This window comes from Physella acuta, unplaced genomic scaffold (assembly GCF_028476545.2).
Source record: "Physella acuta isolate Inbredline_101_S28 unplaced genomic scaffold, ASM2847654v3 ptg000178l, whole genome shotgun sequence".
In the NCBI taxonomy this organism is placed as follows: Eukaryota; Metazoa; Mollusca; class Gastropoda; family Physidae; genus Physella; species Physella acuta.
In genome coordinates, this window is record NW_026731697.1 from 120,794 (window position 1) to 139,780 (window position 18,987).

Genomic DNA, 18,987 nt, shown 5'->3' on the forward strand with positions numbered 1-18,987 from the left:
TATATTAATTATATTTATTTAGTAAATCTAGATATCTCATCTGTTCTAGCCTAGAAATAGAAATTAAAATCCATATGTACAATATTGAATATTCTCAGACTCAGTCAGTCAGTATCAAGACCAAGTAATAAATTGCCAAGTATCAAGTATCATCAATATTTTATTATTTTTAATAAAAGTAAAGTATCACTAATTCACTAATGAATGACTAAGTAAGATTGACTGTGAACAGTGTAATGAGTGTATCAGCCAGTAGTTTACTCTTACTCTGCTGTTGTAGATTAGTAGACTCATAACTAAAAACTAGTCTAGACATCTAGATGTAGATCTAGATACTAGACTCTAGATCTTTCTAGTCTAGATACAATAATTAATACAATGATATTGAAATTGATGATAACGGCATTAACGGAGTCAGAACTCATCAACACGTCATCCTGATGCCTCAACTTAGAATTAAGATTACTTAGTTATTAGTTAAGAATAAGATTACTTACTTACTTATTAATACTTAAGAATAAGATTAAGACAAGAAGTTAGGGCTAGGCCCTACTTAGTGTTTATCAAGTTTATCTTTTTTTCCTCAGAGTTCTTAAATCTTATCTTAGGTAACAATAATAAATAAGGTGATACAAACTTGTTCTTGTAAAAAGAATGACCTTACTTGAGATAGATGGAGTCCAAGTAAATTTTCCCTTCACACCATATCCATGTCAGGTGGAGTACATGAGCAAGGTGCTCACTTGTCTTCAAAAGGTTAGTTACTAGATCTAGATTTGTAGATCTACTTTTGCTCTTAACATTTAAAAAATAGATTGTCCAGAAACAGGAACAACTTACTACATTTTGTTATAATTATGTTTATTGACGATACCTAATCCAAACTACACAATAGCGGCATATAACAACCTAACAGTAAATTTAAGAGACGAACGCTACTTATCTCATCAATCAGGTCTAAAAGTGTACTAAACATTGAAAAATGTCCATTAAAAGATTTTAAAAAGAAATTAAGTTACTGCATACAAAAACATTGTTAAATTACACTTTAACAATATGTCTTTTTTAAATTTGTATATCAATAATGATGCTTCTTCACAGAATCAAAACGGTGTACTAGAGAGTCCTACTGGGACAGGAAAAACATTGTCTTTGTTATGTGCCTCTCTGGCCTGGCAGGAGAGCAGACGAGCTCAAGTAGAATTAAATAAACAGCTTGGCATTGCCTCAGCATTATCATCTAATGAAAATATCAGCAATCAAACTCTGGAAAAACTAACTGCAAGTTTGCACACAGCAACTGGTGCATCATGGGGCTCTGATGAGTTTCGTAAGTTAGGGCAGTTGTAATTGTTTTGAGCTGAGACATGGCTTTAATTACAATCTAATTGAAGAAACAGTTAAGAGTGGGATTGTTACAAATATTGTTTACAGTTTTAAAAAATTGGAATTTCACTCTCTCCATTTTTTAATGTTTTAATTATTGAATAATATTCTGTGAGAAATGTTTCTAGCTTAGCTGTATTCCTCCTGTTATACTGCGAGATATCTAGCCATAAACATAAACCAACTCTGGATTTGCCAAATGTACAATTTTTGTTGTGTTACATGAAATACTTACATAACTTCATCTGTTGTAACAATTTACTCTAATCCTGCAATAGTTGTTCCAAGAATAATATATGCATCAAGGACTCACTCTCAACTTTCACAAGCAGTCCAGGAGTTGAAAAGAACTGCATATAACAGGTTGTTAATTTGTGTGTAGTGTATTTTACTTATCCTTTTTTGTTATTGGTATCAGCAGTTTAAAAATAATATATAGGCTAAATGTCATCTACTTAGCTTGTTTGACTCATTGTGTTAATGTTTAATATACAAATTAAATCATGACTTTTGTCTTTGTAAAGTGTTAAGTCATCAGTCATAGCTTCAAGGGAACAACTATGTATTCATCAGCAAGTGCAGAAGCTTACCAACAATGCAGCAAAAGTAAGTTATCAGTTTGACTTAATTCTTCTTATGTATGTTTTGTTTTTTGCATTGTTTTTAAAGGCCTTTTAAAGTTCAGTTTATGTTTTAATAGGTGCAAATGTGTAGAATCAAAGTGGGTGCCAGACAATGCCATTTTTACAACAATATTGAAGGTAAAAGCAGTCTTGTATATTACATTAATTAAACGTTAATCCATTTGCAAATGGTTCTTATAACTCTAAAGGATTGTATACTAAATGGGACTGCATACTGAATTCAGTATTTATTTAGTCCTTCTAAAGTTAAAGATACCTGTTGTTGATTTTATTTTTAAAAGTTATCTGGAAGAATAAATTAATTTAATTTTTGAAGTCATAATTTTTGGAGTAATACTTTTTTTCAGAATTTAAAAAGAAAAGTGATACTCGCAAAGTTATTGGGAATGTTGTTGATATTGAAGACATAATTAAAATTGGTCACAAAACAAAGTAAGATTTAAAATCAAGTAAAATTATTTTTTCATCAGCTAAATATTTATTTAATTCATAACCATTTTGGTTACCACTGAAACTGAATGAGGTGTAATCAAACGGCCATATTTTTCACCTGTAATTTCTTTCTGTAATTTGACTGATATAATTATATAATAATTAACTTGTACTGTTTTTATTAACTATTTTTTTTTTTTTGCATTAGCCTAGCTAGTGTATGTAAAGTTAAAGATTTAAATAAAATATTTGATGTTGCAGAACTTGTCCTTATTACATGGCAAGAGAATTGAAATCAGATTCTGATATTGTTTTTATGCCATACAATTATTTATTGGATAACAAGGTAAATATACAAAAGTGGGCATAAAGAAATATATATGTATATAACCTTTGAACTAATAAAGCTCCAACAGTTCAAAAGAACCTGATTTGATGTATATGATTGTTTCATTATAAAAAATGTTGTATTTGTTTCCAGTCTAGGAAAGCACATGGTGTTGAGTTACAGGGAAGCATAATCATCTTTGATGAAGCCCATAATTTGGTAATCAACTTTAAAAATACACCAATAGTATTTTCTTTTACTCTATCAACATCGTCATACATTTTAAATACATTTTCTTTCAAAATTTCTTTCAAGCAGTTTTGAAGTGTATATTTTTAATTTCCTAAAGGAAAAGATTTGTGAAGAGTCATCATCCTTTGATCTGAGCTCTCTTGATTTGGCGACAGCTATTGAAGAAACCACAAAGTTAGCAGAGAAAGTAGCTGAAATGTGTACAAGTGAAGCTGCTCTATCCCAGGGTGAAGATTCTGCTTTAAGTGAGCTATTTTTTCTGTCTTTTGTTAACACAAGGAACTATGAAAAAGTAATTCTCTCTGCAGTTTTTATATCAGTCACCTATAAAATTTAAGATTTTGGAATTTGCCTAGTGGGTAACATTTTTATTCCTTCTGTAGTTCCAGAGTTCAATTTGGAAGATGTTATCAGGTTAAAAAGTAAGTTGTGTTTTTTTTTTAATTATAAAAATTCTTTATAAAGTGAACTTAGATGTGAACCAAGAAAAGAATTTTTTTTAAAACTGATGTTGAAAATTTTTCATTTTTTTTCTAGAAATGTTTTTAGACATTGAAGAGAAGCTTGACAAAATTGAAATTCCGTCATCAGATGGGAAGACTTTGCCAGGAATGTTTGTGGCTTTGGATATCTATTTTATTATATATTTATGTATTTGTTAATGGCGCTATTTGAATATTATATCAGTAGAATTAACACATAAGTAATTATTCAACTGTTGATAGAGAGTTTTGTCACATTGAATTTTTTCTGTCCTGAATTCCTTTTTTTTTATAATTGTTATGAAAAAAAAAATATAATTTTAGTATTAGAAGTAGGCAGAAACTGATATTTGTTTCAATTTACAGGTTTATATTTGAGTTCTTGTCTGAGGTTAATATTACTTGGTCAACAAAAAATGTTGTGCTAGATGTTCTGGATAAAATGATAACTTTTCTTGCTAATGAAGGTAATTATTGAGACCCTTTATTGAATCAGATTGTCTCCCTTTTGTGAGTTATTTTACGCAATCTGTTTAATTATCACTCAGAAACTGTTACTTTTTGCTTACTTTTAGCAGTGATTAGGCAGTTAAATGACAAGTATGTCTTTCATACTTTGAACTTGTTATTCACACTTTGACTTTTTCAGCTCAGTATTATTTTCCACATTTTGCAAGAATTGTTTCCCCCCCCTCTATTCTTTTAGCACCGACATGAACGAAAATGTTTAGACAATGCCTCTGAATTTAGGTCAGCATTGTTTTAAAAAAATGCCTTTTTACCACTTTTAGAAAAAAAGTGGCATTTGTAGTGATTTCACGACCTTGAAGTATATCATTAAAAGTTTTATTCATCAAAATAACTTAGCAAATGGAGAAAATAACATTATACACTGGAGCTTAGCTAGTGCTGTGTTAGATTACTGAATGATTTGGATCATCAGTCTAGAGTTATGATTATTTATTTTTTTTTCAATGTTTTTACCTTTAAAGGTTACAGTTAGTGTACTTCATGTTGATAGATAATTTGTCAAACTAAAAATATAAAAAATCCTTTTCTAGATGGCAGTTCTCTCCTTCACACTAAAGGTGCTGGGCTTTCAAAATTCTCAGATTGTTTGAAGGTAAATCATATTTGCCCTTGTCTTGAGAAAAATATTTTTATTATCGTTTGTAATTCTTGTTTGTAGTTGTTAAAGACTGACACAAACTTCTTTAAGACAATATCTATTTGTATCTGAGTTTAATTTTTTAAAATTCAAATAAAATAAAATGTATTAATCTGCTAGTCCAGCATATTTTACTCCTTTTAAAAATTGAGCTCTGCAGTTAATGTGTACACTATATATAGATGTGCTTTTTTTAAAATTTAGATTGTGTTTAGTCAAGAACCCAGAGAAGCTTTGTCATTATCTTCTCATCAAAAACATTTGTCTCAACATTTCAAAGTAAGTCTTTTCTTTTATTGACTTACATTCTTTGTTTTCTCCAAAATTTTCTGAAATTAAAGAAAACCTTAATAATGGTTTTTACTGACTTCAGAATCTAAGCATTTTTTTTGTATTGCTCATAATAAGAAATGCACAACTTTCATTTTAAGGAAAGTTTTTTTTTTACTGTCTCAATATTACTATCTTATAGAAACTAGTACCTTGCGACTTAGAATAGTAAATCTTATTTTTTGCTATTCAATTATTTGTTTCAGGTTCATATACAAAAGAAAAACCCAAACAATCAATTTAAAAAAAAGATTGATTCTTGGGCATCCAATGCAAATGCAGATAAAAAAGGTAAAATTAACATTTTTCCTGTTATCAGTCAAGTTTATGATCATTGTAAACATCACATGCATGATTTTTATGAGTTGATTTATTCTACTACAGACAGTATAAATAAAACAATTTATTCGCAGAACTGGTCCTAAGCTACTGGTGTTTTAGCCCAGGCCACACAATGAAAGACCTTGTCGCCCATGGTGTGAAGGTTATCATTTTAACCAGTGGAACATTGTCTCCTCTAGAATCGTTTACACTGGAGATGCAAATGTTGGTTCAAATAATATTGTAACACTTTCTTTATTATTCTCACTTTAATACTAGGTATTACTACCATACAAATAATATTTTCAAGCAAAATCTTTTCTTGTAGTCTTTAGTAACTTGTTATGATTTATGTATCCTAATATCAATAGAATCCATTGATTAATCCATGTGAAATTGCACCTCTCCAGCCCCTTCCCTGTTCAACTTGAAAACCCACATGTCATCCAGAAAAGCCAAGTGTGGCTTGGTATTCTTTGTAAAGGCCCAGATGGGGCCATTCTAAATTCTGAATATAAAAACAGGTGGGATAAATAAACCTAGTTCTGCTTAAGAATTTTAAGTACATTGACTTAACTGTTGTGTTCCATTTTCAATACAATAAATCTTCCATGATGTAATTTGCTAGAGTTTTATTGCAAAGAATAGGTAAATTATTTTGTAAATTATAATGCATATTTAAAATTCCTTTCATTTATATTATTTTGTTTTTATTTTTTGAAGATCAACTGATGAATATAAGAAATCCCTTGGCAATACAATAGGTGTGTAGGCTACATGTTATTTTACTGTTAGCTGCAAATATTTTGAAAAAAAAAAGTTTGTTGTGTTGTTTTTTTTTAATTTCAGAACTTAATAACCTATTTTTTATACATACATTTAAAAGAATTTTTTTTTACAGTGAACTTTGCTAGGATTGTCCCTAATGGTTTGCTGGTGTTTTTTCCTTCCTACCCAGTGATGGAGAGTTGTATAGAGAAATGGAAGGTAAAAAACATTTTAATTTGCTATTCATTGGTTTCCCAACTTTAAAAAACTTTTGGTCACTGAGACTTTACCAACCCTAAAACTTTGATAAGTCAAGTTACACAAAACAGGATATATAAAAAAGCTAATAAAAAACTATAATAATTACAAGTTTTTATAAATGGAAACAAAAGAAGAAAACAGCACGATTTTGAAAAAAAAATATACAATCATGAACTTTTATTAAAATAACTAAAAAGAACAGCGTGGGTCACTTCAAATTTTTTTATTGAGGGTATTATTACTATAGACCTATAAATTTTCTTTTTAGCCACTTATACGGTGGTGCATTATTATGGGTCTATATTTAAAAAAATCATTTTCTTCTTCTTGTTAGTGCATATATAAATGTTATTAATGTTTTTCATTAACTTTTTAAATACTTTTAAAATTTAGCTGAAATTGAATCACACAGCTTAAAAAAAAGAAATGTGCACCAAATATATGTAAATAATGTGTGTGATTAAACATAAAAGTAGTATTTGAAATAGGAAACATTAATTTATTAAAAAAAAAAAAGAAATATCTAATTCAGTTAAAGGTTATGTCATGCTGGATGTCTGGATATCAATCCTTTCAAAGTGGTCTTAACTTTGCTAGCAATCAACCCATGACTTAAAAAGCATGAGGAATCCAGTTAAATATTAGCTAATTTAAAAAGCACCAAAACGTAATTCTGTCGGAGCAATGTTTGATTTAAATAAGGTATTAGTCTACAAATTGAGTATTTATTCACCTACTAGTTTTTAAATTTTAAAACCAAAGTGCTGCAATATTTCTGTAATTTATGAAGTCAAAGATTAGATAAGCAAATATATATTGGTTTTAATATTTATGTTTTCCTAAATAATAGAAGATGTTCCGCTTTCAGTAGTATTCAATTTCTCAGTATTAATGATTATAGGGAACATTATAAAGGTTCTCTCCCTTAGTTATTGTGCATTTTCTTTCATGGGAAGTAATTCAGACACTATATACATTAATTTTCAATTATAACTTTTTCAACATTGAATTGCATTCAAACTTAATAGACAGTGAGTGATATTAAACATTATTATAATAATAATAAAATGTCAGTTATATATATGTATATATATTTACTTATATCTGCATAAAATAATATCATCCATTTCTATTCAAGTCATCATGACTCCCAGCTTGGCAACAGTGTAGTGCAAACATTCAAATATATACTTTGCTTATTCTTACAAAATTGTGAACTTTATTTTCCCACAACATCAGATGACAAATCAGTGGAATGTTATCTCACAGTACAAGCCTGTTGTGGTCGAGCCAAAGGGTAAAGCTGCATTTACTGAGGTAGACTTCTCTCCCTTTATCTATTATCTTAGACATTATGTCAGATAAAACGAGCTATCTCTAAAATAGTTTTTACAATTTTATTGCAGGTAATGGATGAGTTTTATACTAAAATCAATGACCCAACTTTAAATGGAAGCATTTTTATGGCTGTCTGCAGAGGAAAGGTTTGCTGAAAACATTACACCATCTCGCTTAGTTTTTTACTTTGCACTATAAATCTTTTATTTTACTTTTCATTAGTGCAGGTTGTAAATTTACTCATAAATGTTTTTATTTAAATCTAATTAAAAAAATTATTGTATTGCTGTGCATCAGGTTAGTGAAGGCTTAGATTTTGCTGATATCAATGGACGTGCTGTGATAATTACTGGTTTGCCATACCCTCCTAAGTTCGATGCTAAAGTCCGTTTAAAGATGGAGTTTTTGAAAGAAAATAAACAAAACCTTAAGGTAATTGTCTACTTTAATTGTATCCCATTAACATTAGTATTATAAATTCTTGAGAGGGTTGCTAAACCAACAAGTCTTGAGTTTGAACCCTCTGGCAGATGTGGCTCGACAGCTGGGGACAGCAATTCTTCTATGAGAGACAACCACAAAATCAAACAAATGCCACCTTGTAGTTTGTTCTTGGTTGGACAAAGGCTATGAAAGCAAATCCAAAAAGAAAAGCAGGCTAAAATCCGAATGAGCGACCTATATGGTGCATAACAAGTTGATACGTAATACTTAATTGTTTTGGAGGGAATCCATTCCAACACTAAAATAAAGGAAGAAGAGAAGAATAAATCCTTGGTTGCCGTATGAGAATGTTGATACGTATACTTTTCTCTCCCAGGGATTGGATGGAAATATGTGGTACTGTCAGCAGGCAACTAGAGCAGTCAATCAAGCCATAGGTCGTGTCATCAGGCACAATAAAGACTACGGTGCCATTGTGCTATGTGATACCAGGTCAAATTCCATTCAATAGTTTCTCTATATTCTGTCCACAGTCACATTGTTTTTAATAGTTAGTATGTTGTACTACGGTGCCATTGTGCTATGTGATACCAGGTCAAATTCCATTCAATAGTTTCTCTATATTCTGTCAACAGTCTCATTGTTTTTAATAGTTAGTATGTTGTACTACGGTGTATGTGATACCAGGTCAAATTCCATTCAATAGTTTCTTTATATTCTGTCAACAGTCTCATTGTTTTTAATAGTTAGTATGTTGTACTACGGTGCCATTGTGCTATGTGATACCAGGTCAAATTCCATTCAATAGTTTCTCTATATTCTGTCCACAGTCTCATTGTTTTTAATAGTTAGTATGTTGTACTACGGTGCCATTGTGCTATGTGATACCAGTAGGTAGTCCAAACTGGCGAAAAAGTGCGTTTTAGGGTCAGTTTTTGCGGTTTTCAAAAAAAAAAATTCACTACTTCTAGTTGTCCTATAAGAATAAAAATTATATGTCAATAAAGTTTAAGTCTTTATCTGTCGTAATCTGGTATTTTTATATCTGTAACACATGTTTGAATGTGTTTTATATTTGTTTGAAAAGTATCAGTTACGTCAACAAATTTCACCGTTTTGCGTGTACCGATCGACCCCACACTGTTTTATTTGGTCGCGGCTTCGCGACGAAGCATCGTAGAAGCATAATCTTAATGTCATTTTAAAGATCGAATTCTATGCTATCGTTTGATGTATAAATTGAAAAAATAACTTATTTATTTCATTTAAAAAATACAGATTTTAAACTTTAAATGACGATATATACACGGAAACAAACTAATTCTGTTTCAATTTTTACACCGATGTAAAGTTCAGTTTTATAACTACTTTGTGTTGTAAATTCAAGTATTTCTGATTTACGGTCGCGAAGCCGTACCCCCAATAAACATATAACCCTCGAGTCGACTTTCAGCCCCGAGTAAGTTGCTCGCCGAACGGTTTTAAAGGTTGACGACCGATGATGCTAAACGGATTTTACCCTTGCTAGAGCCTTCAAACAAGTTGTAAGTACCATTTTTAAAGTTTCATTTCCATTTTAATAAATGAATTTTAAGTTTGAATGTCAGTTTGGTTTAATTAGTACACGTTATTAATGTAAATTTGAAAGCTACAAGTCCACGGTTTTAGCGTGTGAACTACGCTTGTACACAGGGTGTGTTTAGACGTGAAGCTATTTAATTCAGGACATTCTATGGACTTGAAATATGGATGCACTTAACTATTAGATGCTAGTGTTTACTAATTCTTTAAAATCTATTGACTGGGATCAATGATAGGGTCGTATTACTACAGTTTATCTGGACTATCACGTCAAAATTATGAATCGACAAATTCAAAATGGCCACCAGACTATCCTGGTTACTATGTGGACGAACTCAATTATTTACAGGGAACGAAGGTTAAATACTTATAAAATACTAATGAAACACAAAAGAAATTTATAATTATAATAACTATACATTTTTATCAATGTATTTAAAACAAAAGACACTAAATTTGAAGGACTAATGTGATTAATTTTTTTATTTTCTGTTGTGCACTCTGATTCTGATTCACCTGCTAAATAATGTGAAATGGTCTGCGCCAGTCTCCGTAATAAAATGTACCAGATCAATTTTTAGATGGTTGTGCAATTTATTAAGATTGTACATGTTGTGACTTAGTTTTAAATGTTATATTAGTTGTAAGTGTAAGTAGTACTAGTAGTATTTCTCATTATTTATTTATTTTATATGCATATAATAGTAACAATGAAGGACAGTTAAGTTGTCCTATAGGATGTTGAGAACCACAGTATGGCATCTTCATCATTGGATATCTCAACCATTGTGGGACAAGCAACGATTATTTCAAATTTCATTCAGTAGAATTACTCTTAAAAATATATATTAAAAATATAAATTACTTTTAACAAAAAGGTGTTTTCAGGCTTTTTCATATGTTTCCAGTTATAGTCATAGGACAAATAGTAGGCCTACACAATAGGCTAGTAGTAAATTTAATTATATTTTATTAATCACTAAATCAATTGTTCGTTCCATAGCTGGAGACATTTACGGTGGCCTATCCAGAACTTTCCTTACAAGGGAAGGGAAGAAGGCCAATACCCCACTCCCCCCTCCCCCCTACAATTCCCAAAACATATTACTTACTCTTGATGCTCCACAAGATCAAGGTTGAGGGAAACAAGACGTACAAAGATGTTCCCCCAAAACTGTTCCCCCAAAGCAGTTATCAGGTTTGAAAAGAAACCAAAGCATGTGGCATCAACTGCTGCATCACTTGTAGGCATCACGTCTTTATTAAACTACATTACATTACATTTACTCTACTAAATTTTGATTCTGTTTCTCCTGCACTAGATAACTGTGGTATTTTTTAAAATAATATTTTAACTCATGTGATTTTTGAAAATAATTAACACATTTTTCCACGTCGACAATAATTTTAGAGTTATTCCAAAGCAAAAAAAAAAAATTGAATTTTTTTTTTTTTTTATGAAAATAAAAGTGACCAAAACGCATATTTGTCATTTTCAATTATTTTTTTACCTTAGAAAGACTCATTTTAGATGACTGAAAAAAATTGGGCATATATATTACAAACTTTGCAGCAACTTTACCAATTTCCACACTTCTATGTTATTTAGTTTTAAAAATATGGGTTCTCAAAAATGGCACTTTTTGAAAATCAGTTTTTTACCAAATTTTGCTTTTTTAAAAATCGCATAACTTTTTTATTTATTGAGATATTTTTATAAAATTTGTGGCATAGACCTTACAATTAAAAGTTCTTTCATGACATACTCACTCCAGAAGTCTGCAATCAATAGTTAATTTCAGTTTGGACTACCTAATACCAGGTCAAATTCCATTCAATAGTTTCTCTATATTCTGTCAACAGTCTCATTGTTTTTAATAGTTAGTATGTTGTACTACGGTGTATGTGATACCAGGTCAAATTCCATTCAATACTTTCTTTATATTCTGTCAACAGTCTCATTGTTTTTAATAGTATGTTGTACTACGGTGCCATTGTGCTATGTGATACCAGGTCAAATTCCATTCAATAGTTTGTCTATATTCTGTCAACAGTCTCATTGTTTTTTATAGTTAGTGTGTTGTACTACGGTGCCATTGTGCTATGTGATACCAGGTCAAATTCCATTCAATAGTTCCTCTATATTCTGACCACAGTCTCATTGTTTTTTATAGTTAGTATGTTGTACTACGGTGCCATTGTGCTATGTGATACCAGGTCAAAATCTGTTCAATAGTTTGTCTATATTTTGACCACAGTATAATTTTTTTTACAGTTAGTGTGTTGTTGTAACCAGAGATCTTGTTTCACCTGATATTATTGTTCTCCAGATTTTCCTCCTTTGACAGTAAGAAATCTTTGCCACTGTGGGTGAGAGACCAGGCCCAAGTTTTCAGCAACTTTGGGTTAGCCCTAAAGGACGTCATCAAATTTTTCAAAGAAGCTGAAAAAAATGTGAGAAACTTTTGGTCTTTTCAGTGTTGTATTTGAACTTATACAAGTTACCATACAGCAATTTCTGAAGCATTTGTTTCAGTGGACAAGAGCTATTATAATATTGTGTTTTCATTAGGAACTAAATCATTACCCCCTATTGTGATATAAAAATGAAAAGTTCCCTTTTGAACCTGATGGTCTATGGGTCAAGTGAAGTAGAGTTGACCCATTTCTGTGACACCTTTACTTTCCTTAATGTGAGTCAGGTACCCATCAGAGCTGGGTGGACTTAGATACGTTCTTTGGACTTGAACTGGGATTTGAACTTATGGGTTAGCACTCGTATACTCTACCATTTGACCACGCTATCCGACCCTATTGTGATGTATTCTGTTAAATTAGATATTTAAAAACATTCTCCACCTTGTTACTGAATCGTCGTACTTTTGTACTTCAGTTTCCCACCCCATTACAGAAGCCTCACATACCCAGAGCAAACCACAGCAGTGAAGACACCAGTATTGTCAGCGGGGCCTGTTTTGAGCCTAGTTTTTCTAGAAAATCACAAGGTCGACCTCACTTACCAATCACCTATGAGAGAGCTTGTGATGTTGCCTGTCATATCCCTGGTCTAAGCAAAACAACAGGTCTTTAAAGTATTAAATACTTAAACTTGATAATTTTCTTAAAGCAGCAAATATACATTCAAAATATTTTTAAAAATTGTTGTAACTTTTCTCGCATTTAATTTTTAAATATGTGCTTAATGTATTATTTTATCAGTACATCAAAACGGTTTACACTAATTTGAATTTAAATAGATGAACCAGATTCCATTTGCAAGGAATATAGTCAGCAGAGGTCAGGGGTTACATTCAGCAAGAAAAGATCTTTACTAGAAGCCTTAGAGTCAGCTGAGGTATGTCAATCTTACTATAGTGAACTATGGATTTGTTCTAATTCATAATTAACATGGACAACATGTTGTTATCTATGATAATCATTTGTTAAATTTCCCAACTGTAAGATGGTAATTGATGATTGTTATTCTTTGTAGGAAAAAGCAAATGAAGATGTTAGTAAAAATGGAACAAGCTCTGCATCAGAGGTAGTTTGAGGAAAATAAATCAAACTTTTGGAATTTCACCTTGGTGATATTTTTTTATTGTGTACAAAAATAAAAAATTGTATGAAATTATAACAGTACATTATAAAATATTCTGACAATAAAGCACATAAAAATTACCTTTTATATTCCAGTTTTTACCACCTCAGCCAATTAAGAGAAAACTTCCAGGAAAGCAAAAGAAAATCAAACTCAAGGTAAAATACAGGATGTTAAGTTACACATTGTATTAAGGGTTTATTTACTTACATAGAAATTATTTAGAGTAAACAGGGCCTACTATAAAATATGTTTGAAACAAAATATATTTTATATATTTTAATTTATTTACTATTTAATTGCTGTAAACTTCTATGAACTTGACACTGAAGAGTTTGTGTCCACCCAACAGCCATCCCCCTCAACAGAAGTGATCATCTCTAACTCTGAGACTGAAGCAAAAGCCAAAGTTGGTGAGATGAAGAACAAGATGGTGGTCGAGTCCTCACAAAACTATGTTGCCGAGGTAAACAAGTATCATCATTGTAATCTATCAGAAATGTGATTAGTTCTAGCGTTAAACATCATCATTGTAAGTATCAGAAATGTAAGACCAATATGTAAACAGGAAACATGTTCACATTGTGTAAGCTGTTGTCATTAAACCTGACAAAAATTCTTTTTATTTTTAAATACTTCTTGGTCTTAAAAAGGGAATTTATTGTTTAGTGTGTAACAGAATTACACAGACACCTGGAATAGGTTACTTTCTCCTCCTGCAGGTCAAGTCTGTGTTGACCGCAGATGAGTACAAAAAGTTTTCAGAGACTCTGGTCAACTATAAAAAAGACCGCCAGATTCACTCTGTAGTGCCGGTGCTTGCTGACCTTTTCACAGTTTCACAACAAAAATACCACCTTTTTCAGAGTAAGTTTTGTCTTTGTTTACAAAAATACCACCTTTTTCAGAGTAAGATTTGTCTTGGATGTGTTTACACAAATACCACCTTTTTCAGAGTAAGATTTGTCTTGGATGTGTTTAAGAATTTTCTTCCCATTTATTTCAATTTTCTAATTTTAATATTTAGTGGACATTGTTTACAGCCGAATATATCTTTAACAATTAAAATTTAATTGTATTCTTTAGAGTTTTTTAGATTTGTTCGACAAGAAGACAAACAGTATTATGCACGGACATGCTTTGAGATAACAGGCCTGAAGTGCAGCACACAATCATCTTTCCTTGACCTTCACAAGCGGCCGCATTCAACGCAGGTCAATTTTACTCAGGTCAAAACATTTAAAAAAGATGAGCAAATGACAGGACAGGCAGTAGCAGAATGTAGCCACAGAGGGTAAGTTCATAAAACAAGAGTTGGAAGTGTTTGAAAGCCATATATCAAGTGTATTAAAAACAAGAGCTAAGAAGAGTTTAAAGGTCATATATCAAGTGTATATAGAAAACATGAGTCAGGAAGGGTTTGAAGGCTATATATCATGTGTATTTAAGAGTTAGGAGGGTTAGAAAGCATTATATCAAGAATAATTGAAACAAGTTAGGAAGGGTTTGAAGGCTATCTATCATTTGTATTTAAGAGTTAGGAAGGGTTTGAAAGCCATACATCAAGTATATTTGAAATGAGTTAGGAATGGTTTGATGGCCATATATCATGTAGTGTTTTCTATTTTTAGTGTCACCCAGTCAGTGTTTGACAGATCAAGTCTACAAGCAGAAATGACAGCCAGCTGGTCTGGTCAGTCAGCCAGCAGGACTGGTCAGTCAACCAGCAGTACTGGTCAGTTAACCAGTTCATCTGGAGCTGAGAGAAAAGGTATTTCACTTGCAGTGGATTTTTTCTATAGCGATTACATGAATGTTGTGTTTAGATTATGTAACTTTGCTTCAGGTACAAAATCTCAACAAAATAATTGTAGTTGTCCCTATAAAGTATGTGGCTTTGTCTCATTAAGGTGTTGAAGTAATATACTGGGTCTAATATTTATGCAACATTGTGCTTGCTCTCAAACCATTTTACATAAAATATGGAGAACATTTATTTTCCATGGGTAGAAAGAAGTGGTTTGGGAAAATAAGGTACTATCAAGGACATCTACTAAGTTGGTAATAAGTTTACCTTTAAATCAGGAATAATTATGAATCCAACTTTGGGCATTGGAATCGGACAAAATAAAAATCTGGGATTTATTTGTTCTAATTCTTCAACCGTTTTAACCAACAATAAATTCTTGAGGTAAAAACACAAACCGCTTGCATCTCTGTTGATCATGAGCCCTGTGTTGCTACCAGCGCATGCACATGCCCCAACTGAGCCTGGCTACAACTATCAACATCCTCCACTTTGATCTCCAGAGTTCCGAGGCTTCCTCCCTCATTACAAAAACACTGTCAACTTAACCCTGCTAAAAATGCAAGAAGACGGCCAAGTTGTAATGCGGTCAAAACGCCTGAGTCAGAAGTCTGCCGCCACGCAGGAAGGCCACACCCTGTGGAGCTCTGACAGAAAGAACCTACCGCAGTTTGTGCATGATGACAGAAAACATTACCACGAGCTGGTCAGGAAAGGTTTCATTGATCCACAAGAAGACATTTTTACCCCGGATATGTTTGTCTACCCCAGGACTTGGGAGGAGGCAAGGGCGGGGCTCAGGCGAGAGTTTGAAGCTTTTACGACAGGTCAATTTATATCCACTCTGTCTCACACAAATACTTTTCTTTTCAAAATGTTAATTTGTATTTGTTCACAGGACACACTTATACATTTCTTTACAAAATGTTAATATTTTAATCAACACAAGTTAATGTATATCAGCTAATTTACAAAAAATATTTATGAGAATGTTGTCAATTAGTTTAATTAGACTAAATAATTATGAGCATCAGCTTTAACTACTGGCATGAACAGCTTTGTTGTTACAATACTTTGTTCTCCTGGGTATTTCCCATACTTCTTTTTAAATTATTTTCCTACATTGAATTATTTATTTAAAAACACTTTCTATTCAAAAAGACAGTAATAGTAATTACATGTCACCTGCAATTACAAAATGTCACATGGGTTACATGACCTAGTGACTGGAAGATTCAATAGTGTTGATTGATGTCTAGAATTAAAGCTCATTGTGGGTGGCTGTCAGTGTTTCTTCCAGACTTTTTTCTCCGGGGGTGGGGGCACTTGAAATTTTCGAGGGGGGGGGGGGGTTGGACACTGTTTCTATTTAAATTATATAAATTTCATTTCGTTCGGGGGGGGGGGGGGGTAGAATTTTTTCAAAGAGATGCCTGGAAGAAACTCTGATGGCTGTGTTAGTAGTACCAACAGTAGAACTGTCTAGTCTTGCTTTGTTTTTTGTTTAATGTGGTGGCATTGCTATGTGTTAGCAGTCCAAAATTAATCTGACTGCCAGATGAGATTGTTATTACAGTAACAGATGGTCGGATGATTACTTGAGTAAGATTGGCCTTATATTACTGAGTAGGCCGGATGTGTAGAACTCAAGGCCAAATGGCCTGACTACATCAGCATGTAGTGAGCACACCAGAGAAGACTAGTTTACTTGTTCCATCACACTTAAGTTGTCTATAACCTAGCATTTTGTCTTTATTTATGAAGACAACATTTTTACTCTTAATTTTTGTTGTGTTTCAGACAACACCATCTTCTCTACATGTCTATTGTGTAGCAAGCCACCAGAGAATGGTCTAAGACATGAGTGTGGCGCCATCTGTTGTTTTCTGTGTTGGAAGAGTCAGGTCTTTGAGGTTAGTGTCAAATGTTTTAGAACATAACTGAGTATATGTTTGTACAGATGATATAATTAATTAATGCTAATAATGACCAAAGATCTAACAATTTAATTAATGAGTGTAAATAATGACCTAACTAATTTCTCCAGGGACCTGAGGACAGGAAATGTCCGTACCCTCATTGTGGTGCCAGAGTCAAGAGGAAACACCTGAGACCTGTGGGGAAGAGTGGAGAGTCCTGAGAGTCACCTGGATACACCTGTGACCTGTGGGGAGCCTGAGGGTCACCTGGATACACCTGTGATCTGTGGGGAGCCTGAGGGTCACCTGTGGCCTGTGGGGAGTCCTTAGAGTCACCTGGATACACCTGCCACCTGTGGGGAGCCTGAGGGTCACCTGTGGCCTGTGGGGAGTCCTTAGAGTCACCTGGATACACATGTGATCTATGGGGAGTCCTGAGGGTCACCTGGAAACACCTGCCACCTGTGGGGAGTCTGAGGGTCACCTTTAAATACCTGTGACCTGAGAGGAGCCTGAGGGTTACCTGTGACCTATGGGGACCCTGAGGGTCACCTGGAAATACCTGCCACCTCTGGGGAGCCTGAGGGTCACCTGTTCTGACGGAATGGTATTTTTTAGCTGGACTAAAATGTGTTCACTATTGACATTGTGTAGCCCATCAGTATAGCAGACTTGGTTGTCACAATGTGAATATTTTGAGATCTTGACTGACTGTCCTAGAGTTCATGGGTGCAAATTTTGAGATTTATGTTTTAAAAATTGTCTTTCTGTTTGGAATTATCAAACATTCCAAACTTTTCCTGTCAGGACTTAGGAAAAAATGTTTTACATGTAGATAAAAGTTGTTTAAAATAAATTTTTAAAATTCAATCCCTTGTTTTACATTATTCAGCCACTCTTGCACATTTTCAAACATTAAAATTGTAATGATTTCACATTTATATTTTTGGATTGGAAATGTGGTCTCTTTTTACCTATTTAAAGTGAATTAAGTTAACATCACAAGATTCGACATAATGCACCAGTCCATTCATATTAGATGAAACTAATATACTACAACTACTCCATAGGATGTAAAGGAAATGGAAATAGATGAAAGGAATTTAATATTTAAAAAAATTATATTTTAAAACTGCTAACTAGTTGATGACAGCAGAGCTCAGCGTTTATCAGAAAAATGTGTACGTGTTTTCCCACATAACCGACATGCTTAGAACTGACTTGAAACTGTCTGAAGCTGTTTTATACACTCGTCCAAAACAAGTTGAACTAAACATCTAATTAACAGGGTAGACAACTTACTCTGGCTTGATTTGCTCGAGTTATACTGAGTTCAGTCCCATGCTTTCTCATTCACAAGAAAGCAAAATGTACACAAATCTTCACATTTGCTTTGAGTTATATTTATAAACGCATTTTTTTTTTTACAGATGCTGTCATGCTGTCCATGATTTAAAAGTTTTAAGAATGAGAACTAGTTATGACTCAGTGCTGATCATGTCCTCAGTTAGTGCTGGTCAGTTCCTCAGTTAGTGTTGGTCAGTTCTTCAGTTAGTGCTGGTCAGTTCCTCAGCTAGTGCTGGTCAGTTCCTCACTTAGTGCTGGTCAGTTCCTCAGCCAGTGCTGGTCAGTTCCTCACTCAGTGCTGGTCAGTTCCTCAGCCAGTGCTGGTCAGTTCCTCACTCAGTGCTGGTCAGTTCCTCAGCCAGTGCTGGTCAGTTCCTCAGCTAGTGTTGGTCAGTTCCTCGGCTAGTGCTGGTCAGTTCTTTACTCAACATGGGCAGTGATTTAGTCATACTCTACCAAGACTAAAACTTTAGATTGGGCTTCCAAGTCCATTCAAAATTTCCGTTAAGATCCTATTAGATCCAGACTAACAATCTTGGTAAAATGAGGCCTAAATATGAGGTTAGTGACTTTCTTGA

The 18,987-nt window shown here is 33.0% G+C and overlaps 1 protein-coding gene across 1 annotated transcript; it reads left to right on the plus strand.

Annotated features, from left to right (window-relative positions):
* LOC131936472 (regulator of telomere elongation helicase 1) lies at positions 1–17,326 on the plus strand. The gene is made up of 36 exons (XM_059293486.1): positions 1–111; positions 588–756; positions 1,102–1,330; positions 1,665–1,749; positions 1,911–1,992; positions 2,087–2,147; positions 2,378–2,462; positions 2,724–2,808; positions 2,944–3,009; positions 3,140–3,287; positions 3,426–3,464; positions 3,580–3,655; positions 3,891–3,991; positions 4,586–4,647; positions 4,897–4,971; positions 5,229–5,313; positions 5,436–5,568; positions 5,754–5,867; positions 6,067–6,107; positions 6,245–6,330; positions 7,612–7,689; positions 7,779–7,856; positions 8,008–8,142; positions 8,531–8,646; positions 12,066–12,189; positions 12,629–12,818; positions 12,993–13,090; positions 13,229–13,279; positions 13,432–13,494; positions 13,689–13,802; positions 14,059–14,203; positions 14,423–14,630; positions 14,968–15,107; positions 15,647–15,970; positions 16,944–17,056; positions 17,191–17,326. The coding sequence occupies exons 2-36, from the start codon at positions 655–657 to the stop codon at positions 17,281–17,283; spliced, it is 3,825 nt and encodes a 1,274-aa protein (XP_059149469.1). The 5' UTR covers positions 1–111; positions 588–654; the 3' UTR covers positions 17,284–17,326.
* The last annotated feature ends 1,661 nt before the right edge of the window (positions 17,327–18,987 follow it).

What these genes read in the sequence shown, in the direction of transcription:
- LOC131936472 (XM_059293486.1), top strand. Translation starts at nt 655, where the DNA reads ATGACCTTACTTGAGATAGATGGAGTCCAAGTAAATTTTCCCTTCACA. An exon ending in AATTCTGAATATAAAAACAG is followed by an intron (nt 5,868 to 6,066) that starts GTGGGATAAATA and finishes TATTTTTTGAAG; the next exon opens with ATCAACTGATGAATATAAGA. An exon ending in CACAAAACTATGTTGCCGAG is followed by an intron (nt 13,803 to 14,058) that starts GTAAACAAGTAT and finishes CTCCTCCTGCAG; the next exon opens with GTCAAGTCTGTGTTGACCGC.